The 26,397-nt window shown below is 39.0% G+C and overlaps 1 protein-coding gene across 1 annotated transcript; it reads left to right on the top strand.

The window, feature by feature from the left end:
* The first annotated feature begins 133 nt into the window (after positions 1-133).
* On the top strand, positions 134-26,093 carry TRIM23 (tripartite motif containing 23). The gene is made up of 11 exons (XM_034073250.1): positions 134-239; positions 1,234-1,396; positions 10,517-10,638; positions 13,191-13,469; positions 14,067-14,249; positions 15,306-15,521; positions 16,614-16,748; positions 20,972-21,101; positions 21,219-21,329; positions 22,850-22,974; positions 23,313-26,093. Exons 1-11 carry the CDS (start codon positions 138-140, stop codon positions 23,490-23,492), a joined length of 1,746 nt encoding a protein of 581 aa, XP_033929141.1. The 5' UTR covers positions 134-137; the 3' UTR covers positions 23,493-26,093.
* The last annotated feature ends 304 nt before the right edge of the window (positions 26,094-26,397 follow it).

The raw sequence follows: 26,397 nt of genomic DNA, 5'->3' as shown, positions 1-26,397 counted from the left end.
CAGCTGTCCCATAATGCAACTCGACGCCGCGGCAGCAGGACGAAACTACAGCCCCCAGAAGGCCGTGAAAGGGCAGGAGCGCGGACGTTAGCCGGCCCCTTCCTGCTGGGGGCCGCTCTGCTCTGCCCGCCTACAAGATGGCAGCCGTAAATGCGAACAGGATCGTGGCTGGTACTAGTCCGGACGGTAGTAGGGGATCTGGGAGCAGCGGTCGCGGCCCGGCTGGTGCCGCAGTGAAGGTGAGAAGGGTGGCTCGGCCCTTCACGTCGTCTGGCTTAGCTGCCTGCAGCGGTCGGACAGGCTGTAGTGGCTGGGGTTGCGCTGTCCACGGCCTAGCTGGGGAAAGGGTGGTGGGGGGTCTCCGGGGCAGGAGGCGTCCCCTGAAAAGGCAGGGCTCGGTTTGGGCCGGGCCGAGCAGGTGAGCCGCTTTGGAGGCCCTTTCACCGCACGCTGGCGCAGAGCCGTGCTGCCATCGGGTGTCTCGGAGCGGGCTGCGAGGTGAGAGGTGAGAGGCCTCAGTGTGAAGGAAGGGTGACTGCCTCAGTGGGGAGCAGTTTCGGAGGAAAAGTGATGCCTGGGCTGCCGAAGGTGGTGAGCTGTTGTCCGATGGATTATAGTTTTTTAGGGGTGTTAGGGTTTTTTCTTTGTTTTTGTTTTTTTTTTGGTCGTGGTGTTTGGGTTTTTTTTGGTTTTTGTTTTTTTTTTTTTTTTTTTTCTAAATGACGATTAATTTTCCTCTTTATTAGTGGTTTAAGATGTTCCGGCCCCTGCTGTTTGTTCCTGCTACCTCGATGCTGCGCAATTGTAGCTTCATAAATGGCTAACTTGGTATGACTGATATTTTATGTGCATCAGCTATGAATGGAAACTTTCTCCACTGGCTTTGACAGGGTCTTGCCCTCCATTTCCTTTTCCTGTGAGAATGTTTCTGCTTATTTAGTTGTGCTGCTTGAGCAGTGGGCTTTTCTTGTGGCAGTGCATTAAATGAAGTGGGCAAGAACTAGTGGTGATGAGGTGGGATGCTGAAGAGTTAAAATCTTCTGTTCATGTGTGTTTATCTTTTAAATATAATTCTTATTATCATTATTTGTATGTACAAAGCAAAATTAATGACTGCTTACTTGCTGTGGTTGCAGGAACTTCTGTAAAATAAGCTGTGTCATATGGCTTACTGCATTACGTTTTGCTTTTTCATCAGCTCAAAAGCAAATAAGGTCTCTCTTTAAATTGTAGGTTCTTGAGTGCGGGGTCTGTGAAGATGTATTTTCTTTGCAAGGTGACAAAGTTCCCCGGCTGCTTTTGTGTGGCCATACTGTCTGCCATGACTGTCTTACCCGGCTTCCCCTTCATGGCAGAGCAGTTCGTTGTCCATTTGATCGACAAGTTACTGAACTAGGTAAGAAAATGTACGTCTAAAGTTCTTAAAACCTATCAGCCAAGGATATCTGGAAGATAAAGCTATATATAGATTCTTAGTGCTCCACTTAGTGATAACATTTCCGAGTAATAAATGTGCAGTGTTACTTTTTATTCAGAGAAGCTCATAGCAGTGTTAAGCAGTAGTAAAATCGATATCTTAGAAAAAGAAAGTCAAGATGTTATGTTTATCTTTTTGAACCTGGTGTTGCAAGCTTTAAAACTTAGTCTTTTAGTACACCTATATTTACAAAGGGACTACTCTGTTTTACATTAGTGTCTAAGGGTTCCTGAATGGATGTTAGTTTCCTGTTGTTCTAAACACTAAATAGACCATGCAATTAAATAGGTAATTTATTTGACAAACAGATTTGTCTGGGTTCATGAAGAAGTGATAACAAACATGTTTTTTAAAATGTCAAGTAATTCTGTATATGCAGTAACTGATAGTGGCAGGCTGTCAGCAGGAATTCCCCTATTGTAAGAGTGTCTGCAGACAATATTTGAAAAAATAAGATACAGCTTTTTCACAATGATGGAAGTTTATTTTATCTGAAAGATAACATGTGCTTACAATTCCTTCAAAATAGGAATTGTCTATTCAGCATGGGGTTACAGAGAAGACAAGTTATCAGAAGAATTTGAACCGGGAATTTGTTAATAGAACTGGCTCCAGCAGTTTCGGATATCACAGGGGAAAACACTGTTGGAAGGAGGGGAATACTTGGACAGCAAGATTTCTAATCTAGTAATCCATGTAACAGGTTCACTTGAGTAAGAATTTACTTTTCAGTAGGAGAATCCGCTACATTGTAGACCAGACTAAGAGGAGTATTCAGGCACTGTGTGGGATGCTTTCCTGGAAATAGAATTGAGGAAAAGAAATATCAGTCTCCTATGAAAGAGGGGTTTATTTTCAGCAGGGAGGGAGGTGGTAAGTATGAGTGTCGTGAATGATTGCCAGTCTAGAAGATGTGGTTAAGAGTCACAATTTGTTTTATTTCATATCTATGGTTTTACAGCTGCACAAGATTTCTTCAAAGCTTGCTTTTAAGGGGAAGAATGTTAGAGCAGAAGACTTAGTCCTGCTATTGTGAGACGTTTCTGTTCAAGACCACTGCTTGTATCTTGTAAAGTAAAAGTAGCAATTTTATTACAAATGTGAACTTGGCACGTCTAAGTTTTTGTTGTGCATTTTTTCCCAGGCATCTGAAAGTATCATGTCATAATTTTATATGGGTTTCAGGTTTAACAAAAATGAAGCTTTATAAAAACATTAAGAGTTTTTGCTTTTTGCATATTACTGATGAGCTTCTGATGAAACACAGTGAAGTCTTATTAAACTTGTAAGATACTCCTACAGATAGCAAGAAGGAAGAAAAGCTTCAGCTTTTGTATCTAGGATAGGAGAAAGTAGACTTGCATCCTACTGTGTAGTACTACAAAGCAGGACAATATGCTGGTACCAGCAGTTGCTCCAAAAAATGGCAGGTAATAAATTATAGCAAAACAGCTTGAAAAGAAAAATACTTCTGTGAATAAAAATATTCTACCTGGTGATCTGGGGCAGAAGACGGGTGTAGCCACTTTTAGGTCCGTAAGAACTGTCTTGAGAAATATTGCTTCCAGCATGTAAAAATTTAGTGTTTTGTGGAGTGCAGCTTGTCATGACCTCCCTTTGAAGTATCTGTGCATTTGTTGTCTTTCTCTTAAGCACCCAGTATTTACTGGGTGATTAGAGAAATCTGCTTTAATTACCCAGATAATCTGTTGCACTTGTTACCTTTCTGGGAGCTCAGGAGTGGAGCTGGGAGGGAACACCGGTAACTCTGGGCATGGAGAACTTCTCATCCTTCCCTCCACCTAAGGGCATGTGAAAAATAAGCACCATTTTCACCCACTTTACTTCTGCAATTGTCATTCTGCCATTTAATAAAGTAGTCTCAGGAAGCTGTTCAGTATCTAAATCTAGATTACAGGATCTCTGCCAAGAGAAAGTTCTGTTGAAGGAAGAGCTGTATAATTAGGACATAAAGCTACCTGTATTGAGCAGAGTTCCTTAATCACTAACTGTGGATTTTAAATATGCTTTCAGTTGGCCATTTAACCTATACCGTTCAGCAGATAGACTTGCTTGTTTTCCTTTATTTTTATTAGTAAATCATTTAATCCTATATTAATCCAAGTTTTCCCAGTAAATCTTGGAAACTTTTTGAAAGTAATACTTGAGAACCTATGTATTTATAAGTATGTCTATATTCCCTTCTAAAGTGAACACTTGGTTTAAATTTACTGGCCTGTCTCTTGTATATATGCATAACTGTACAGGAAAGCAGGGTTAGAAGTACTTTTGTCAGTCAGGGTTTCTGGAATTAGGGAATCTGCAAGTGAAAACCGACACCATAGCATGTTGCCATGCTTAGCAAAATAATGGTTCATAAAATCTTGCTATGAGAAGAAATATTTAGTAATGAACTCATAGGACAAAAGCCTACTAAAGCCGTATTACTTTGCGCAGTGGACTAAACATAGATATTTGGGGGTTTTTGAAAGTTCTTTAATGAAGTTGCCTGTGATTAATCTTCTAGTGGAGAATTTGAAATAAGTATGTACATGTTGAAGGTACATGAGCTGTGTAGTGACTATCAACAGCTGTATTAACATTCCTTAACCCAGAATTTTGAAGCCATATATTTTTGTAGATTATGCTGGGGCAGTATATTTGGGGGAAAATCTATAAAATGGTCTTTGTAGAAGAGACTACTCTTAAAGCCTTTTCCTTAAAATACCTGGATTTGGGAGAAGAGATAAATTATATCTTGCAAACTGCATTCTGTCTTCTTCACTTGTTGTATTAGTGGATTGGTTTCGTTTAAAATATGTGGGCCAGGGAAATGTTGGGAAGGATGTGCTGTGCAACATCTTTGGAGACTGGCTTTGATGGTAGCTGAGCAGCTCTGCTATTAAAGGCTTTAACAATTTAGGCTCAGGTGAACTCTCCTTACCATCTTCACATTATGGGCTTGCAGCTATTTTGTCATTAGAACTCATTGAACTGATGTATGCAGATGTTAGCACCTTTCATGGAACCTCTTCCACTGGTCTTGTTTACATTTATGTATTATTCTAGTATTTGAGTGCTAAGATAAAGCTTAAAAATACTGTTCATATAGCATTCTCTCAGCTTTGTTCAGACATTTAAACAAAAGTTGCTGCTTTATTTCTTGTATTATTTATAATCCTTTTGCAGACAAGCTTTATGCTTTTGAAAATGACATTTCTTTCATTGACTGAAGTTGGGTCTTAATATTTCCACTCTGTCACTATGTCATTCCTGGCTGACACGCTTCCTGTTATTCATGTCTTATTCTTCTTTTGAGAAGAGACAGCCAGATTGTGTAGTGGTTTTGTAATGGGCACAAACATCCCTTGTAGGCACAAGGATGAGATCACTGGACTCTTTTAAAAAGTAACCAAAGCAGAATTGGAGCTAAAGTCCAGGAAAGTAGATGTATTTGCACAACTCATCTTTTCGGTTTTTGAAATAGAAAATTAACACTTGATGAGATGTGAGTATGTCAAGTGCATAGTAATTTTATAGTAGGTTTAGTGTAAAAAGAAAGTTGCTTTTTCTCAACTACATAAACTTTATGGTAGATCCCAGTAAAATGGGTCATGACTTTCTGTATGATAATGTGTATTTTATATGGTTATGGGTTCTGTTCTAGTAGATTAATAGCTGATAAGTAAGCGTTGCCTGTTCTTTCCATTTGTGTCCCAAGATTGACAGTGGACTGACAATGCATAACGTGTATTGGCAAATCTCAAGATATATAATAAAAAGTTAAAGAATGTAAAAGCAGTGTAACTGTGTTTCTCCTGGCATGTTTATGAACTGGAAAAATAAGCACAGAATAGCTAGATCTTTTTTGTTCACTAAATTTCAGTAAATTAGTTCTGCTTTGACTTCTGGCTTGGCTTTCTCTTCATGTTAGACATGGAACAGAACTAACATGATTAAAATCAGCTATAAGAATGTAAACTAAAGAAACTGAGCAGAGTACTTCTTAGTTTGTCTTTTTTTTTTTAATAAATACATTAAAACCTGTGAAAGAAAATACTTTTGTAAGTATCCTGAATGAATGTCGTCTTCCTCTCTCAGACTGCTTAAAGGCTAAGACAATGTTTACTTAAATACTAATTTGCTATAATCTGTGTCATGAGTATGTTTATCCTTTCAGTGCATGTACATCCTTATATACTGTGCTATTAATGGCTGTCTGGATTAGTAGCTAATCTGGAGATAGGAGGTCCACATTAGTATCAGCAGTTATTATATTGGTGTGTTGTTAATGTGAATATTTTATACGCTGCAGTAACTGAATGTTGTGCCATAGACAGTGCTATTCTAAACACTATAGAGGTGATCCATTTAGCCACTTTTCTGTGCTTTGCTTTCTGGGAGTTAATGTCCAGAAATATGTCTAGATACAGTGTCAACATACCCAGACTTGGTTACAAACCAGTTTGACATAATTTACATTCTAAAAGTTGATATTGCACTCTGTATTTCTTCAGCTTGTAATAAGAGGTGACTTCTTTGGTCTGTGTTATGAAAAACACTGCGATCCTGCTAGGAGTGCCAGAACTAAAAAATAACTAAACTCTGAAGTCAGAATATATCAAGGCAGATGACTGTGCTGGTGATAATGGTACTTGTGGACAAACAGAACATAAATTCTGTAAACTCCTTCAAGATCGCAAGCAAAAGTTAAAATACTGCTTTATTTAGTTCACAGTTTATTTTGTGGGGTGCACTGAGCTTAGATTGGGTGTTGTTAATACTGTCTGTACCAGAGAATGCTTCTATTGTGGAACTGATGACTGCAGAGTGTACTCACATGCCTTTGCTTTATACGTAGCTTTAAAGTTACTGATCAACACCCTGATAGGCCCTTTTCCGGATTTGCTAAAATATATGGTTTTCCTGGTGAGCATTTTTTAAACAGATAGTCAGTGTTTTCTCTCATACTAGTGAAGGGTGTTAAAGGGGGAAAATAGCTTATATATACTCCCATTTATAGCTACAGAAAACCAGTATTCACCCATTTATCTATTCTCTGAACTCTGCCAGTGAGGTACATAACTTCTGTTTTGAGTTTGGCCACTGAAAATATTATGGTTGATGGTTTAAACTTGTGAGGAGAAATGCCTGGGAAAGAAAGTTTAATGTAGCAAAAATGGATGCTACACAAACCAGTAAGGTATACAGGATGGATACGTTGGTTCCTGTTCACATCCCTCTTCAGAGGTACCCCATAGCATTGTTGCCCTCACTTTAGCCTGATGTGGCATGCATCTCATGAAACTGCTCGTTCTGCTCCCCTTGATGGAAAATGGTTGGCAGGTGAGCATTCTCATCCTTCACGTAATTGTGCCTAGCTATGTAATGCAGCTCTACCCTGAATAAGTACTGCAGGAGAAATGTTGTCAGGTAATAAAAGCACTTGCATGTACTTCAAACAAGTTTTGAAGTCTTAAGATAAAAGCCAGTCTCATTTTTCTTGTTTCATAACTCTTGAAGTAAAAGAGAATGCTGTATTTTAATCTTGGTGGACAGCTCAGCCCCACACATCTGCTCACTCCCCTGCAGTGGGACAGAGAAGAGAATCAGAAGGGCAAAAGTGGTTTGAAATAAAGACAGATAGCTAAAACAAAAGCTATGCACACAAGCAAAGCAGAACAAATTCATTCATCACTGCCCATCAGCAGGCAGGTGTTCAGCCATTTCCAGGACAGCAGAGCTCCATCACATGTAATGGTTACTTGAGAGGACAGACACTATAACTCTGACCATTCCCTCTTCCTCTTTCTCCCAGTTTTACATGCTGAGCATGATGCCACATGGTGTGGAATATCCCTGTGATCAGTTGGGGTCAGCTGTCCTGGCTGTGTCCCCTCCCAGCCTCTTGTGCACCCCCAACCTGCTTGCTGGTGGGGCAGCATGAGAAACAGAACAAGGCCTTAATACTGTGTAAGCACTGTTCAGCAACAGCTAAATGTTTGGTTTCAAGTCCAAAACGTATCCCCACACCAGCATTGCCTTTTATGCTGTGACTATATTTGAATGGTGCTAGTATAATTTTACAAAGAGCCTTTATAGCAATGTATGCTCTTTGTATATTACAAAACCAGACTCCTGCAGGAGCTGAAGATCCATATTCTTAGAATCATGAAAACACTAATTCTCTGGCTATGCGTACCAAGCTGACGACCAGTGAAACATGAGTGTTTGGGATGAGTACTTTGTTCTACTGGGTCTTATTGGGCATGATGCCCATAATAATTGGTGTCTGTGTGTTCATTTGGAAGATTATGCACCATTATTATCTGTTAAGTGTTTCGTAAGTCTCAGTATCGAAGAAGGAAGACTAAATGTCTGTATAGGATCACTACGATGACATATGAGCTCCAGAAGGATGCAGGGATATACACCTGCTAGACCACTACAGGGCAGCATAGTTCAGGATTTATGAAATGACAGGAGAACCAGAGAACTCAAGTAGACTGGGCTTTCTCCTTGGGAAAACGTGTGGGATATAGTTTCTCTGAATTCATATCAGGTGCAGTCTGCTGTCAGGCACCAGATATGTGAACTGAAAATATCAAGAGTTTTCAGGCATCATCTGGAACCAGCCTCAGGCTGCAGTTGCTGTTGTGCTAGTCTTTCCATCTGGATTATGAGGCAGAGTAAAATGCCAGTTTTTTTCCAAATCTGGCATTCTACTCTGAAATCATGTTCTCCAGATCATGTTTGAAGCAAAGCATAAGTTGAGGAAATCAGATACTTGAATTTAGTGAACAGCTGTAGTATGTATTATTTCTTAAAGTGAATAGCAGGAGTTTGCTAAGTTTACGTCATTGTCTTAGATGGGTATGTTTGCATGAAGTATAAAACAAATACTGAATTACAAAAGCAGCATGCACATGCAGTTTTATACAGATAGTATTGGTGTCCCACACTCTAAAAAGTAACTGCGGCAACCTTTGTCTTACAAACACAGCTTAAAAATTCTGTCCTAAAGTAGACCAGTCAATTTCTGGTCCTACAGGCTCTATTTAAATACAAGGTGTCTTTTCCGCTGTGGAAACACTACTGGTTTTGCGCCTTTAATCATTATACTCAAAGCTAGCAACACCACCACCACCCCTTTTCCTGAAATTAGTAGCTTCTGTACATTTACGTGAATATCTGTCAAAGAGGTAAGGACAAAAGATGAAACTAATGTCCACATCTTACCTTCTTTTCAGTGCACCAAAGAAATGCTCTGTTAGTATTCAGCACTAACGCTAGATACAATTAAGTAATTTCTTGAGTTTGTCTTTGTTCTTAGATATGTTGTTTCAAGAGCTGGTAAAATAATCTTACACAGTCATAGCATTAATCCATTAACTCTGAGATATTTGTTAGGAAAATAGGATATTTGGAGATTTTAACATTTGGATTGGTTTGGATTGGTTTACATATTGGTGTTGTAACAGTTTTGATGAATAAAATCCCTGTGACAAGAGCAGAAGAACTCATCGTAGCACTGAGGCTAGAGGAAGAGCACATGCTTTTCCTTACTTGTCCCTTCCAGATCAGTAATTGTAAGCAATTAATTACACCCTCTTCCTGGATCAACAGATATTGATACCATATATGAACAGTCTTGTTAGTGTCAATTAGGAGTTACACTGATTCTAAACGGTACAGTAATAAGGGTTTAGTCTGGGCAGTAGGCAACTTCAAAAGTTAGTCTGCCTCCAGTTTTAAATGAGGGGAAAAAAAAATACTCAAACCTACACAGAGAACTGATACTCATTCTGGAAATTCGTAGTGAATTTGTTACTAAGCTACATTAAAGCACCTCTCTATTGTCAAATAATCTAGCTGTAATTGGTCATTTTGATTTCCAAAAGTATGTACTTATTCAGCAATGGTAATTAGCCTATTGCAGTCAATCAAATACAACTTTCTAGGTGCTGTATTTTGAGGAGTGTGTCAGAGTATGTGTATTTAGTCATTGAAAATGGCAAGTATCCCTTTTGAGCAATGTCTGATAACATACTACTAAAATACAGCAGAGTTTTTCTTTTATATGTAGCAATTCTGCTGAGAGGAAGTTGGTTCATGTTTTCTGCATTAGATGTAGATCACTATGTAAGAGATGTCTCTTAATAGTGCCCAGTACAATTGTTCACCACCTGCCAACCGATACCCAGCCCAACCTGTTCAGCAATCTGCTCTTCCGGGTGACTATCCCCAGTTTATGTACTGGGCATGATGTGCTATGGTATGGAATACCCCTTTGGCTAGTTAGGGTCAGGTGTCCTGTCTCTGCTCCCTCTGCTTTCTTGTCCCCCTCCTCACTGGTAGAGCATGAGAGACTGACAAGTCCTTGATCAAGGTAACTGCTACTGATTAACAACTAAAACATCAGTGTTAGCAACATGGTTCTCAGACTAAAGCCAAAAAACAGCACTGCACCAGCTGCTAGGAAAAAAAAATAACTTACAACTGAAACCAGGACATTTACAGTATTTTATGTGGGTCTTTCTGAATATTATTTTAACTCTCATTCAGGTTTTTGCTGAGATCTGCAATAGGCATTGCATCTTGTCATTCAGGGAATATGCAGTTTGTCTGTATGAATTCTTCACAGCGTCCATTAGTACAGTAGAAATCTTTGCTGTATTTAGTTATGCAAAATACTAATTTCTATGATACACATGAGAGTTTTTGTGCTTCTTGTAGTCTTTAGTTGTTAGCTATTGCAAATTATTTTACAAGTGTTTTTACTGAGTTTCTGTAAATTTTTAGTAGTCTTGGCATCTTTTAAATAGGGAAAATCTGCATAAATATAAAATAGTTCCATGATGGAAGGAAAAGGATGGAAAGGTAATGTGAGCTTACACAGAAAAATAAGTGGTTGTCTCTCTCTGTAGTTAATATGCTCTTAATGTTTGTCAGAATCTCAGCTGTGGTTTGTGGAATTTCTCATGATGGTGTTTGCTTAATGGTTTCCCTCTCCTCCCCTTCATTCTTCTTCAAAAACAGGAGATTCTGGTGTCTGGGGCTTGAAAAAAAATTTTGCTTTGTTGGAACTCTTGGAACGGTTGCAGAATGGGCCTGCCGGACAGTGTGGGACAACAGAAGAAGCCATTGGTCTTTCTGGAGAGGTACTGAACTTTAAAAAGCAAAAGCTTGTTATATTTGCTTTCTAGACAGAAAAAAAAATGAAATCTGTTATTTGCCAAATGTAATTTCACTAACAATGCTGTTGTTTTCTTTCAGTATCTAGTATTAAGGCTTCACTTAATTGCTTGATAATTAAATGCCACTCTGTGCTGAATAAAGCAGAAAAGAAAAAGGTATTGCCAAGCATGCATACTCTTTTCCCCTTTTCTTGGGCTTTTAAGATTTCTAGAAAAGGTTATTCATTTCGATATTTTAGATACAGTGATTTAAGGACAGTTTTCTGAAACTTAGAAACTCTTTTTAAAGACTTCCACTTCTGGAGTAGGTGGCTTTTATAGTCATTTGATATCACTATATCATGTGATGGTACTTAATTATCAAAACTAGCTGCTTTAACTATTTCAGTGTTAAAAACCGGTATGCAAAAAATATCATGCTGTACCATTTTAGGAATAGATAACTGTCTGTCCTAAGTGCCTGTTTGTTCACTGGTGTTTTTTCTGCCTGTAACTTTAATCATAGAATCATAGAACAGTTTGGGTTGGAAAGGACCTTAAGATCATCTAGTTCCAACCCCCCTGCCATGGGCAGGAACACCTCACACTAAACCGTATCACCCAAGGCTTCATCCAACCTGGCCTTCAACACTGCCAGGGATGGAGCATTCACAACCTTCCTGGGCAACCCATTCCAGTACCTCACCAACCTAACAGTAAATAATTTCTTCCTTATATCCAATCTAAACCTCTGCTGTTTAAGTTTCAACCCATTACCCCCTTGTCCTGTCACTACAGTCCCTAATGAATAGTCACTCCCCAGCATCCCTGTAGGCCCCCTTCAGATACTGGAAGGCTGCTATGAGGTCTCCATGCAGCCTTCTCCAGGCTGAACAGCCCCAACTTTCTCAGCCTGTCTTCATATGGGAGGTGCTCCAGTCCCCTGATCATCCTCGTCGCCCTCCTCTGGACTTGTTCTAACAGTACCATGTCCTTTTTATGTTGAGGACACCAGAACTGCACACAATACTCCAAGTGAGGTCTCACAAGAGCAGAGTAGAGGGGCAGGATCACCTCCTTCGACCTGCTGGTCACGCTCCTTTTGATGCAGCCCAGGATACGGTTGGCTTTCTGAGCTGTAAACACAAACTGAAGCCGGCTCACATTCAGTTTCTCATCAACCAATATCCCCAGATCCTTCTCTGCAGGGCTACTCTGAATCTCTTCTCTGCCCAACCCATAGCTGTGCCTGGGATTGCTCTGATCCAGGTGTAGGACCTTGCCCTTGTCACGGTTAAACTTCATGAGGTTGGCATTAGCCCACCTTACAAGCATGTCAGGGTCCCTCTGGATGGCATTCCTTCCCTCCAGCGTTATCAATGGAACCACACAGCTTGGTGTCATCAGCAAACTTGCTGAGGGCACACTCAATCCCACTGTTCATGTCAGCGACAAAGATGTTAAACAAGACTGGTCCCAACACCGATCCCTGTGGGACACCACTTGTTACTGGTCTCCAGCTGAACATTGAACCATTGACCAGAACTCTTTGAGTGCGGTCATCCAGCCAGTTCTTTATACACTGAGTGGTCCACCTATCAAATTGATGTCTCTCCAATTTAGAGACAAGGATGTTGTGTGGGACAGTGTCTAATGCTTTGCACAAGTCCAGGTGGATGACATCAACTGCATCACCCCTGTCCATCAGTTCCGTAGCTCCATCATAGAACGCCACCAAATTGGTCAGGCAGGATTTCCCCTTAGTGAAACCATGTTGGCTGTCACCAACCACGTTGTGGTTTTTCATGTGCCCTAGCATGCCTTCCAGGAGAGTGTGCTCCAAGATTTTGCCAGGCACGGAGGTGAGACTGACTGGTCTGTAGTTCCCTGTGTCATCCATTTTCCCCTTCTTGAAAATGGGGGTTATATTTCCCTTTTTCCAGTTGTCAGGAACTTCACCTGACTGCCATGATTTTTCAAATATGATTTGCAGTGGCTTTGCAACTTCATTTGCCAGCTCCTTCAGGACCCGCGGATGGATTTCATCAGGTCCCATGGACTTGTGCATATTCAGGTTCTTAAGATGGTCTCGAACCAGATCCTCATGTACAGTGGGCCCAAGGTCTAGATTTTCACAGTCCCTGCATCCGCCTTCCAAGACTTGTGTGGTGCCGTCAGAGCCTTTGGCAGTGAATGCCTTGTTCTGTAATGATTTCTTTGGAAGAAATTACTAGAGCCTGAATTATTTCATCCTCCAAACCTTTACAACTCTTTCACTGAAGTTTGGATTTGTAAAATCACTGTATAATTCTATAATAATTTATTGGAGTTGACTGTAAAGGAAACTGACTTTTTTTTTTAATATATTAAAAACTTAAAAGTCAAGTTTTCATAGTCCACGTATTTATTAGTGTGTAAATTTTAAAGTCTGTTTTCGGGTTTATATTGCTGGCCAGACATCTGATTTTCCTCAATTGTTTGGATTAAATGGTAACAACTTCAGCTTTGTCTTTTTCCTTTTTGTCTGTTTTTGTTAGAGTATCATTCGTTGTGATGAAGATGAAGCCCATGTTGCATCTGTGTATTGCACTGTTTGTGCCACTCACCTGTGTGCAGACTGCTCCCAGGTCACTCATTCTACAAAGACACTAGCAAAACACAGGCGTGTTCCTCTTGCTGATAAGCCCCATGAGAAGACTATGTGCTCCCAACACCAAGTGCATGCTATTGAGTTTGTTTGCTTAGAAGAGGGCTGCCAGGCGACTCCTCTTATGTGTTGTGTCTGCAAAGAATATGGGAAGCATCAAGGTCATAAGGTACTGCTAATAAGCTGTTTCTAGTTGTGCTTGCATAATTTTTGTTCAGTTAATGTACAAAAGAGTAACAAGAAAGAAGGGTAGATTCTTGATGTATTTTAGTAGAAGTAACTTCATTACTGTTCTTTTTCACTTTATTTCACATAACTGCCATGGTAGAATTGCAAGGAAAAAAAAATGTTATTTCTAAAACTAGAATAAGTTATTTATATATTAAGGTGGAGAGTCACTTTACCTGCTTCTATTCTGAACTCACAGCATTGAGTCACTAGTTCCAAAAGTTGTTTTCATCGTGCAGAAGCTAGGTTCACCCAGTATGGTGTAGTCTAACCACACTTCTTTTTTTATAATGATTATGGTAAACAGGCAAAATAGGTACCTGTGTGATTGGTAGATTCTTTAGCCCCAACATAATTTGTAACTCCTGATTGCATTTTAAATTGCAAGATGTTTTTAACTTCTTACTTGCCTTTCGTGTATGTATATACACACACACTACTGTTCATATTCGCACACGCATAGATGTAATAAAATAGCAAGTATCATTAAAGAAGGCATTTATGACTGATCTTTGATACATTGCTTTTTAATCAATAGCATTCTGTTTTGGAACCAGAAGCAAACCAGATTCGTGCATCCATTTTAGACATGGCTCACTGTATAAGAACATTCACAGAAGAGATCTCGGATTATTCCAGAAAATTGGTTGGAATTGTTCAGCATATAGAAGGAGGAGAGCAAATAGTTGAAGATGGAGTTGGAATGGCCCATACTGAACACGTATGCTTTCTTTTTTTCCCTCTCCTTGCATGTGCAGAATAGTTGCTTTTTGTAATAATCAAGATAAGGAATTCCGTTGAAAATTAAACATAGGTTTTTATAAGTTATAAAAAACTTATAGGTTTATAAGACCTATAAGTCTTACAGGTTTTTCTAAGACAAGACATTAAGTTCTTATCTACCAAGCTGGTGTTGAAGCTTAAGCCAGCAGATAGAGGGGAAGCTGTAGTCCACTAAAATGAGTTTACGCTACATGAAAACAGGGAGGCAATAGGGAAAGCTTGGTAACTGCTAGTACAGTATTGAAGTACTGTGACAGATTGCATCTATTCTCAGGTGCTGTGAGGCTTTCTTCCCTGGTTAATTTTAGTAAGATGTGTATCATAGAATCATAGAATAGCGAGGGTTGGAAAGGACCTCACGATCATCTAGTTCCAACCCTCCTGCCATGGGCAGGGATACCTCACACTAAACCATGCCACCCACAACTCTGTCCACCCTGGCCTTGAACACCACCAGGGATGGAGTATTCACAGCTTCCCTGGGCAACCCATTCCAGTGCCTCACGAACCTTACAGTAAAGAATTTCTTCCTTTTATCCAATCTAAACTTCTCCTGTTTAAGTTTTAACCTGTTACCCTTTGTCCTGTCCCTACAGTCCCTAATGAATAGTCCCTCCCCAGCATCATTGTGGGCCCCCTTCATATACTTGAAGGCTGCTATGAGGTCTCCACGCAGCCTTCTCCAGGCTGAACAGCTTCAACTTTCTCAGCTTGTCTTCATACATACCTTCATACATATCTTCATATGTAAATGGGTATCATACATACACATTTGTATGTGTGTACATACAAATAAGCTGCTTGATGATTGTAGTAACTTTTTGGACAATCTTTGGCTTAGGGTGGATAAGATTTTCTGTATAACTGAGACTTGAACTAAGATGTAGCCAAGCAGATGTGAATGTAAGTTAGAAACTGGAATAGAATGAAAAATGTAATTCTGGAATCAACCAGTGTTCTTAATCCTCTGGATGTCCTGACTGCACCACTGTAGGTTCCAGGGAGTGCAGAGAACGCACGCTCATGTGTCCGAGCCTATTTTTCTGATCTTCATGAAACCCTTTGTCGTCAGGAAGAAATGGCTCTTAGTGTTGTTGATGCTCACGTGAGAGAGAAGTTGATTTGGCTTAGGCAACAGCAAGAAGACATGACCATCCTCTTGTCACAGGTTTCAACAGCTTGCCTCCATTGTGAGAAGACTTTACAACAGGTGGGTTGACTGTCAGCAATTGAGCTGTAACATATGGCAAGATATGTGAAACTTCAAATTGAGTCTAGGTTACAAATGGAAAGGTTAGATGGTATGCTGCATTTTTATTTCCATTACAATGTTAAAACAATAATCATATAACATGAGATTGAAGTATTCCTTTCAAGGGAGTGTTAGACAATGATAATAGGTACAAAACCATTAAATTCTCTAGTTGCTGGAAGTCATGCTGTGGCATGATTCTCTTCTGTGGAGTAATTTCTGGTTCTTTGTGAGGTTAGTGGGAAGTAGAGATAAAACTGAAAAAAAAAATCCCATACAAAACTTATGAGAAGCATCTTATAGTTGCAGATACCCACATAGGTGTTTGAAGGTAGCTATCATACTTGGCTGGTAGGAAAAATTGGTTTAGGACTAAATAATTTTCCATAGCATTTTTAACACAAGTAATTCAAAATCTTAAATGTGTGTAAGAAGCTGGCTGTATAAGAACATCTGTTTGGTCCATTGTTCACTTCTGTTAGTGGATAGAAGCAAATAGCAAGAAGTAAATAGTATATGTAGCAAGCAGTAAACTGAGTGTAAGAAATAACTTCATTAATGTGTTATTGATACCTTTTTAAATTTGTTTAGAGCTATTTTCTGGTTGCTTAGTCAGATGTACTTTTAACTATGCAATGTTCCTGTAATTAATGGATGGATATTAATCTTTCTGAGCTAAGTGTGTTGCTCTATGTTGCAAAACAGCTGCTCTGTTCCAGCTGTTGGAGTGACACATGAATGATAAATATACCATATGTATATATATCTTACTGCCTCTTATAAGTTATATTCTTATTCCTATACAAATAAGAGGGGTCAAAGAAAGTTTTTTAAGACTGCAGAACTATTTAGTGTTTAGTAGTATTAAGGAAGAACAACAAGGCCTTCACATTTTTATTGAAGTTTTAAATAACTATTTTGTAAATGTAAGTTTTTAACTAGACTGTTTATACCTAAAATGCTTTATAGTTGTCATATTTACATTGTGTTTGGTTATTTTAAGTAAGTTACTACAGGAAAGATACGCTTTTATTTTCTTCGTCTCTTTAGGATGACTGCAGAGTAGTATTGGCCAAACAAGAAATTACAAGATTGCTAGAGACCTTACAGAAACAGCAGCAGCAGTTTACGGAACTTGCAGATCACATACAGCTGGATGCTAGCATACCTGTCACTTTTACAAAGGTATTCTTAGTCTTGTGAAAGGACAGCTCTCCACTTAATGAAGTGCCAAACGTAATTAAAAAGAGAACAGGAATAATATATGTTCATTGTGATGCTATATTTGTTGCATCTAATTTAAGCAGTTAGGTATCAGTTTGACCCACAGTGTCTTATCACATGATGAATGCGATCTGGTATTTGAGCAACAAAACCATTGTGCTGTTATAATTAGTGTGAGAAACATTTTTTAACTACATAAGTAGCTTTGAGCATTAGCTGCTTTTATTTAAATATGTAAGGTAGTGCATTCTAGAAACACTGTTCTTTGAAAACATTTGAGATTTATCATGCATCTAACTTAGAGCATGCATTTATCATGCATCTAACTTGTTTATCTGTGCATTTTTTGTCTTGTTCTTGAGAACAACATAACTTCTACAATGTTTATTATTTTAGTTCCTGAAAATTACACACCCATTTTTAAATGCAATAGTATTATTTTAACTTTTGGTTTATAGTACTAAAAATGATGTATTTCTTTAAATTTGTTAACTTGTTATTTGGCTTATAGTTGCTATTCACTGGTAGTTTAGACACAGTACATCTAAGTTCTGGGAGTTTTTGTTGTTCCTTTAATATCATTTGAATACTACCCATTCTTTGAAAGGGATGAAATTTTTTGGAGTTTGATAATGTTGATACCTTTCATATAGGAGAGTAAATAAGTTTGAAACTCTAAAGAACAAGAAATACTATGATTTATGTAGGGGTTTTTTGTTCTGAATGGGTGAAAGACAAATAGGGTCTATTATTCCGCAGTGAAACTGAGGATTTAACTGTTGCTGTTGAAGCTTTTACTATAAGGAAATAAGTGCTTCTATGGAGATGCTGTCCCAGTCATTCTTGATGTCAGAAATGCGATTTCTTCCTGATAATTTTTGTATATTTGAATTTCCACATGATAGCTGCTCTGTCAGATTAATAAATGCAACATTCTCACTACTGCGCCTCCCTTCCCTACAGCAAAGACCAGAGTTAGTAGGGTCAGGAAGACTTCTCCTGCAAGCACACATTGTTCCATGAATGAAGCAGCATTCACATTTCACAGATGGGAAATCACATTCTGTGTATTGAGAGTTGATTGATGCCTCCATCTCAGAAGGCTGAGTTAGAGAAGCATTTTGGATGTCAGGTTTGGCATTTAGGAACTGTTAATCTGACTCAGAAAGTTCTGATTGAGAATGTCTGAGCATTTGGAAAGAGAAGTGTTGCAGCCAGCTAAGCTGTAATAGGAGATCTGAAATAGGTCATGCCTTGGGGGACCCAGAAGTCTTTAGTATGTCACTACACATCACCTTTCTTTAGAAAGAAATTGGGCTTCTATTGAATTTTATCCTGTGACAAATTGGTATTTTTATGAAATCTTCTGAAGCCTAGATTTTGAATTTCAAAGGTGCCAAAGCAAATGTCATTTTTCACAAGAACAGCAATGGCCGTGAAAAAGTAAAGTGAAAATAATTAATTCAGTATCTTACTTTTTATGTTTCCTCACTTCTGACTATTTTAAATTCTCATTCTACACAATGATTTTGGGGTTTTTTTTGAATACTGCTGTGCTGATGGCTGCTGTTGTGACTTGTTGTGAGGCTTATACTTGAAAGGCCTGTGTCTGACAACAGATTTCAGACAGAAATAAAATCTTAAGATCAAACACTGTAAACTGTTACTATATCACTGTAGAGGTAAGTCTTAGGATGTCTCATGAGCTGAAGGCTGCATCCATTCTCAAATTAAGAAAGCATTTCAAACAGGACAAGATCAGAAGGACTTTCTATATCCAACAAAGGTTGTGGAGATTTAAGGAGGGGAGGGACAAATCCTTGTCACTGTTGAAAGTGAGTAGGTTTTATTCACATCTTTTGTTTCACTGCTGACATGAATAACATGGATAGTGTTGTTTCCTTCTCTTAAGTCATGAAGAGAAATGCCACATATAAGGCTCTGAATGAAGTATTTGGAGAATTCCAGGACAAGATGCTAAGTATTTTTTAAGAAATACGTTAGTATGTAATTATTTTTATCCCAGATGTAGTTAATGTCTGGATTTTCCAAGAATAATTTGTTGTCACATAGCAGGAATCATAGAATCATAGAATACTTAGGGTTGGAAAGGACCTTAAGATCATCTAGTTGTAACCCCCCTGCCATGGGCAGGAGCACCACACACTAAACGATGTCACGCAAGGCTCTGTCCAATCCTGCCTTGAGCACTGCCAGGGATGGAGCATTCCTTGGGCAGCCTGGTCCAGTACCTCACCACCCTCACAGTAAAGAACTTCTTCATTGTATCTAATCTAAACTTCCCCTGTTTAAGTTTCAACCTGTTACCCCTTGTCCTGTCACTGCAGTCCCTAATGAAGAGTCCCTCCCCAGCATCCTTATAGGCCCCTTTCAGATACTGGAAGGCTGCTATGAGGTCTCCAAGCAGCCTTCTCTTCTCCAGGCTGAACAGCCCCAACTTTCTCAGCCTGTCTTCATACAGGAGGTGCTCCAGTCCCCTGATCATCCTCGTCGCCCTCCTCTGGACTTGTTCCAACAGTTCCATGTCCTTTTTATGTTGAGGACACCAGAACTGCACACAGTACTCCACATGGGGTCTCACGAGAGCAGAGTAGAGGGGCAGGATCACCACCTTTGACCTGCTGGTCATGCTGCTTTTGATGAAGCCCAGGATACGGTTGGCTTTCTGAGCTGTGAGCGCACACTGTTTCCTCAGCAGCTCCTTATCCATTCAAGTAGGTCTCCTGGCCCTCCTGCTGCACTTCATCCTAGTTGGTACACAACATTCCTGAGCTTGTAGCAGGTGATCTTTTAATATCAACCAACAGTCTTGGGCCCCCCTGCCCTCTAGGGCTATAGTTGTCCCATGGAACCTTACTAAGCAGGTCCCTGGAGAGGCCAAAGTCTGCTCTCTTGCAGTCCAGGGCAGTGAGCTTACTGCACGCTCTTCTTACTGTCCTGAGGATCTTAAACTCGACCATCTCATGGTCGCTACATCCAAGTCTGGCCTGGAACGTCACATTTCCAACGAGCCCTTCCCTGTTGGTGAGCACGAGGTCAAGCAGGGCACTTCTCCTTGTCAGCTCCTCTATTACTTGCAGAAGGAAGTTGTCTTCCACACAATCAAGGAACCTCCTGGATTGCTTGTGCCGGGCTGTACCATCCCTCCAGCAGATACCAGGATGGTTGAAGTCCCTCATGAGAACAAGGGCCTGCAAGCGTGAGGCTGTTCCTATCTGTGTGTAGAGTGCTTCATCCACAGTTTCCTCTTGATCAGGCGGTCTGTAACAGATCCCACAGTAATGTCTCCCATCGCTGTTCTCTTTTTAACCCTGACTCACAGACTCTCTGTTGACTGCTCACCTGTCCCCAGACAGAGTTCCATAATATCCAGCCTATCCCTAACTTAAATAGCAACTCCCCCTCCCCGCCTGCTGGGCCTGTCTTTTCTAAAGAGCCTGTAACCTTCCATTCCAACCCTCCAGTCACAGGAGCCATCCCACCATGTTTCTGCGATACCTATTATATCATATCCCCGTAGATGTGCACACATCTCTAATTATTCATGTACTTATGATGGAAACTCTGGTATGTCATCAAGGTAGCATTTCTAAGTACTTCAGGGAGGAATAGTAATCTTAGCATATGTTGTTTATTTTATAATTTACAGCTTTCTGCTTTGTACTAGTAATACAGCTTCATCACGTTAGCATTGGCTCATTCAGTACTCACAATAGCTTGGTCTAAACTACAGGTAGGAAGTTGATTCTGTTTCATTGCCTCCAAGCCAGACCTGGGGTTTGTTTTGTTTGTTTTTCTTCAGTATTTCATATTACTGCTTAATGCCAATAATCTTGCTGTTATAATGTAGTAATGAATTGGAAGTGGATTGAGGTGAAGAGGCATAACAAAATGTAATGGAAAAGCTACAAAACCACCAGAGTTCTCCAGTCAAAGAATTCTAATTGCTACAGACAGCTCCTCATGGATTTTTGAAATCCATCCACTTAATCACTTTACAAATAGAATCATAGAATAAAACACGTTGGAAAGTAGTGACAAAATAAGTCACTATTTTATATCTTTATTTATTTTATATATTAAGATAACACTTAAGCATAAGGGTTGTCTAAGTTGAGTTTGCTAAACTTGCTCCTGTTTTGTGTGTATGCTGTTTCCTCCAGGACAACAGGGTACATATTGGACCAAAAATGGAAATTCGGGTTGTAACTCTGGGATTAGATGGAGCTGGCAAAACAACTATTTTGTTTAAGTTAAAGCAAGATGAATTCATGCAGCCAATTCCAACAATAGGTTAGTAGCAACAATTTAGAAGTAATTATTTTTCTGAATGTTTGGCTAATCTTTAGAATTTGCTTATTTTATATTCATGCAAAACAAGACTGTAAAACTTCAATATTTTTATTGTAGGTTTTAATGTTGAAACAGTAGAATACAAGAATTTGAAGTTTACTATTTGGGATGTAGGAGGGAAACACAAATTGAGGCCATTGTGGAAACATTATTATCTCAACACGCAAGGTGAGACTCATACAACTTTTAAAATGTATTTTGTCTTCTAGCTTGTATTTCAGAGCCACAAAGATTATTAATAGAAATAATTTATAACTGTAGAAAATTGTTCACCTAATGCAAAGTACAGGTGCTGGATTCATGAGCTAAGAAGTTTTAATCCAGTTGGTCATAGTGTCTGCTACATGATAAAGGCACATTCTCCATAAATCCATCAGACAGTTCATGGAGCCAAACAAAATTAGAATCTCTGTTAAACTGATTCTAGCCGACAGCAGGCAAAATGCAGTGTTCCAAAGTTTGCATAGTGAGAAGTAGTACTTTCCAGGTGTGAAATTTACATTGAACTTGAAATTAAAATACTCAGCCTTTAGGAGCCTCTAGTTAGCAACTTAGAAAAATAATCTACAAAGTTCTGTAACTTCTGACTTGGTATTACAGTGCAATATCTCATCATTGCCTAAATTACAGATTCTGAAAACACTGATCTGAATGGTGCCAACTTAGAATAGAATCATTGAATAGTTAGGGGTGGAAAAGATCTTAAGATCATCTAGTTCCAACCCCCCTGCCATGGGCAGGGGCACCTCACACTAAACCATGTCACCCAAGGCTTCATCCTTCTGTAAATTCTCCATAGTTCTGAATTCAAAGAGGGTTCCTCTTCATCAGTTTATTTAGAATTATCTGAAGTACCTGGGAATGACCAATATCAATTTATGTGCTCCATTTCATGCATTATTTCAGCCTTCATTGCAAACTTTAACATTTTAAATTGTTCACCGTTTCAAACTTGTAAAAATTGTGTTTTGGGATTCCTGTATCCTCTTAAAACTACTGTGTGAATTGAAGTAGTGTGGAATCATGTCTGCTTCAAAGAATAGTATGTTGGAGAGAAATCCAAGCAGTTAACCTGGTGCATATCTGCAGTAAGCTTTGTTTTGTTCTGGTGTTGGTGATTTTTTCATTGCAAAAAAATGTGACTTTAAATTCTGTCCTCCAGCTTTTTCCTCCCTGACTCTAGTGTTTCTGGCATCTTGGTCACTCTGTCGTAGACAGTAAAATCTACTACTGCTGTGTTGGGTCCATGGCAGTCTTCTCTGGATTCTGTAGTCAGTAGCTGAAGGAAGCTGTGCTATTTGGCTGAATCTGTAAATTTTACAGCTGGTTAATGGAAACTGGAGCAGCTGTGTGGGAGTTGAGTAAAAATGGATCAAGAAATGGTTTAAACTGAGATACTCAATCCACACATAGTAAATCTGATTTTAAACCTAAGTAGTTAAAATATCACAGCCTTTATGCTAGACAAAGCAAAAAACTTGAGACTTTTTTTCCTAGTTTTAGGATGAATTCTAGGTTTTTGTCAAACGTATAGAGGTATGTGAGACATTTCTTGGTCCTCCTGGATTTGAAATTGCAGTTGTGTTCTGCTCTGGAATTGCACAGAAATAAAAAATAACTGTGTAAGTTGGAAGTAATTTTACAGAGTTCATATTTGAATGTATGTAAAAATTTTCTTTCTTTCACAGCGGTGGTGTTTGTTGTTGATAGCAGTCACAGAGACAGAGTCAGTGAAGCACACAGCGAACTTTCAAAATTGTTAACAGAGAAGGAATTGCGGGATGCTTTGCTCTTGATCTTTGCTAATAAACAGGTACTTGCGATTTTTTTTTTCACTGTTATTCTTTTCCTCAGTTTCTGTATCAAATTCCACTTTCTGAACCCTCTGCTATGGTTAGGGAATGATATTGTGGAAAGCATAAAACACATGTTTTCCTTAACACTGGTAAAATAAATGATGCTAGGGTGCTTAGCAGATTCAACAACTTTTTTTGGTTTATGGTAAGAAGTAGTAAATGCATAACTGTTTGATTTGGCTTTTGTACTTGGAAGGTTTTTATATGATCTGTAACTTCTGTGTAAGCCATCAGTTAAAAACAAAATGCTTCAAATGCAACACAAAAGTATTATTTGTACCTGATTCTTTTGCAGGATGTAGCAGGTGCACTTTCAGTGGAAGAAATCACAGAGCTGCTCAGTCTCCACAAACTCTGCTGTGGCCGTAGCTGGTATATTCAGGGTTGTGATGCCCGAAGTGGTACAGGACTTTATGAGGGACTAGACTGGCTTTCAAGGCACTTAGTGGCTGCTGGTGTCCTTGATGTGGCTTAATTTTACAGCAGCTGCAATTGTGGTTTGTTTTGTTTGCACGATTTAGGATGTTATAGCTAGGTCTGCTGCCTGAAGAGGGGACCTTATTTAACTTGGTGGTTACAGAAAAAATATAAACCTTTATCCAAGATTGAATAATTGGTTCATTTAATGTGTGCCATTACAGTGTTTTTGAAACTTGATATATTTATAAATAATGGAATGGGCTGGTTACAAGGGTGCCTTCAAATTCTGCTTTTGTGAAACTAGGTTGTTTAACTTAAAATTATTCCCTGATAAAATATGCATTGGAGTTCATCTAATAATTATAACAAAGTTACAGTGCTTAACTAGTGTCAGAAAAATTTTTAGAGGTAGAAACACCAGGAAACTATTCCAAAATCCATCTCAAGTTATAATAGCCAGCTCCGTCTGTTAGTCAGAAATAAATGGTGCTACTCTTTAATATATAAGGAATGCATTTGTGTAAAAGTGGCATTGAAAATCATAGGCAAATACACCACAAAATGCAGATGTCTTCCCCTTATTTCATGCCTTCACCATTTGTTACTGGAAGGCAGCATAACAGGGCAAAGTAACCTGCAAATGGGGACCAGTATTGCAGGGTGAGGGGGCTGTGGCTTTGTTTAGCAATGAGTTTTCTAGCTGCAGGGGGGAGGGTTTGTGCGGGGTTTTTAGTTAATTGTACACATGCTGAATTATTTATGAACAGATTATAGTGACATTGAGGTGAAAGTGTTTTGTGCATGCTTGAGGACATAATCTGCTTATAGAGATTAAGCTTGCTCCTCAAGAAGTTAAGTTAAAAAAAGCCAAACAAACTTCTCAAAGAAGTAGTGTGGTGTAATGTCAATCCAGCTATGTACTGTTACGTAGAAGTCGTGCTTCCAGATTAAGGCAGTGGCCTTAAAATATGAAATAACACAATGTGAAAGCAGTATAGACTACTTGTAACTCTCACTTAGAAGAGCAGATGGTAAAATGTGATATAAACCTTCCATAATTAGATTTTCAGTTCTTACTGTGTCTTCTACATGGAACTGTCACCAATGCCTCTATTTTCAAGGATTACTCATTCACAAACCCATAAAATATGGGTGTAGCTCTGTTTGGAGAAGGTTGCAATGACTTAGTGATGACTTTTTTTTCCTGCTGCGCATGCAACTCTGCTGCCACTTTTACCTGTCTAGTGTGTGCACCAGTATCTTCTGCCCTCCTCTTTATATACACAGCCATTGCCAATTGAAGATGCCAGGCCATGGACCATTTCATGTTGCAGGAGGAGCTACAGAGAATATGGCCAATAGATTAAAATGGTGTATCATCACTTGTTACTGGAGTAGTGGTGAATCATGAGAACCACACAGTAGAAGTGCGCAGTGTTATTTCCTAGATGGGGGTAGGTATTTTGCCACAGTGGAAAGCATGTTTTTACCTGTGAGTGCTCTGAACCTCACCAGGCAAAAATGTATCCCATTATCTGTGACCATGGCTTTTGTTGTAATATCAATTTTACATCTTCCCACTACTTACCTTAGGTAAAGCCAAGAAATGCATGAACAAGTAATTTAGTACGTTTGCACTTCTCTTCAAGGTGAAGCAGTTAACTACTTCCTCAAAATTACACTTATTTGTAGTTTTACCTTGTTCCTAAATGTCATGTAAATGATTCAGCAAGTCTAATGACTTGAATAGTAGCTGGAAGAACACTAAGCTTTACAAGCAAATATTTGAGAAATAAGCTTCAATGCCTACGTATGTATGTAGGTACTGAGAAGGGGTATTCACTCTTTCTTCAGACAACCTTACCAGTTTGGAAAAGTTTACAGGAGTGAAAGGTGTTTTTTCTTGCACCAAATGAACTAAAAATTGTTGATGCTTCCAAGCCTGTAACTTCTTGCATAGCAGTTGGCTGCTCTGACTTGAGTGTCTGCTTAGGCTGTAACTGCAAGCAGACCCAGACCTATGTAGGGCTGACTGTCCCCTCACAACTTTTTTTTTAAATATGGACAAGTTCTGCTAAGCATGGTAGGTACCTTTTCCTGGAATATTTTCAACAGAGAAGACATGCATTCTTTAGAAAAATCCTAATTCTGTGATTTTATTTAAGCTGGCTTATGCTGCAGTTACACCTGCCTCTCGGTATAGTTCTACTTCAAAAGGTTCAAGGTGACTAGTTTGGATTTTTTGTAACATTACATTTGAGGGCAGAGGAAAAATTCTCACTCATACTTTTGAGTTCAAAGGATTGCTTGTGACACATGGAATGCTACCATAAAAGTGTTCTTAAATGGAATTTAAGATGACTTGACGTAACTGTGAAATTGTTGCATTTGTCTGTGAACTCTTCAGTGTAAGGTACACTAAGAGGTTTATTTTAATACTATACATAAACTGCTTCAGTTCTAAATTCAAGCTTGTTTCACTAGTTTTACTGAACTTTAGGTTTAGCGTACTGACTTACGTGGTATGTAACTGGAGTACTTCCTCAACTAGAACTCACTTGAAGCATTACTAACTGAGAATTATTTGAAAAGACTGAGTAACTTTTTCATAGGATTTTGACTTAATTGTGAAACTGAATAAATACAACATCCATTGACTGTGTTGTGGCTTTCTTTAAAGAATCTCACCTCAAAACCAGTATGTCTAGGCTAAGTGAAAAATAATGTTTTCTCTTTTGATATGGTCTTAACTCTATGCTACCTGTGAACTGTGCGCTACATGCAGGTTTTATTCCAAGTTCTTACTCCGAACTGGTGGAGTAGGTGTTATGTAAAAAGTTCTTCAGAGAAAGGCATCTTCCAGTAGAAACAATTCATGAGATGCTGCAATTTGAGTTGCCCAGAAAACAAGTTCTTTTCAATAAAAATGTCTAAAACTTTGAGAACAAATTCCAATAAGC

The sequence above is a fragment of the Melopsittacus undulatus genome, chromosome Z (assembly GCF_012275295.1).
Source record: "Melopsittacus undulatus isolate bMelUnd1 chromosome Z, bMelUnd1.mat.Z, whole genome shotgun sequence".
NCBI classification, from domain to species: domain Eukaryota; kingdom Metazoa; phylum Chordata; class Aves; order Psittaciformes; family Psittaculidae; genus Melopsittacus; species Melopsittacus undulatus.
Note: the sequence above shows the minus strand (reverse complement) of the source record. Positions and strands in the feature narration are given on the sequence as shown.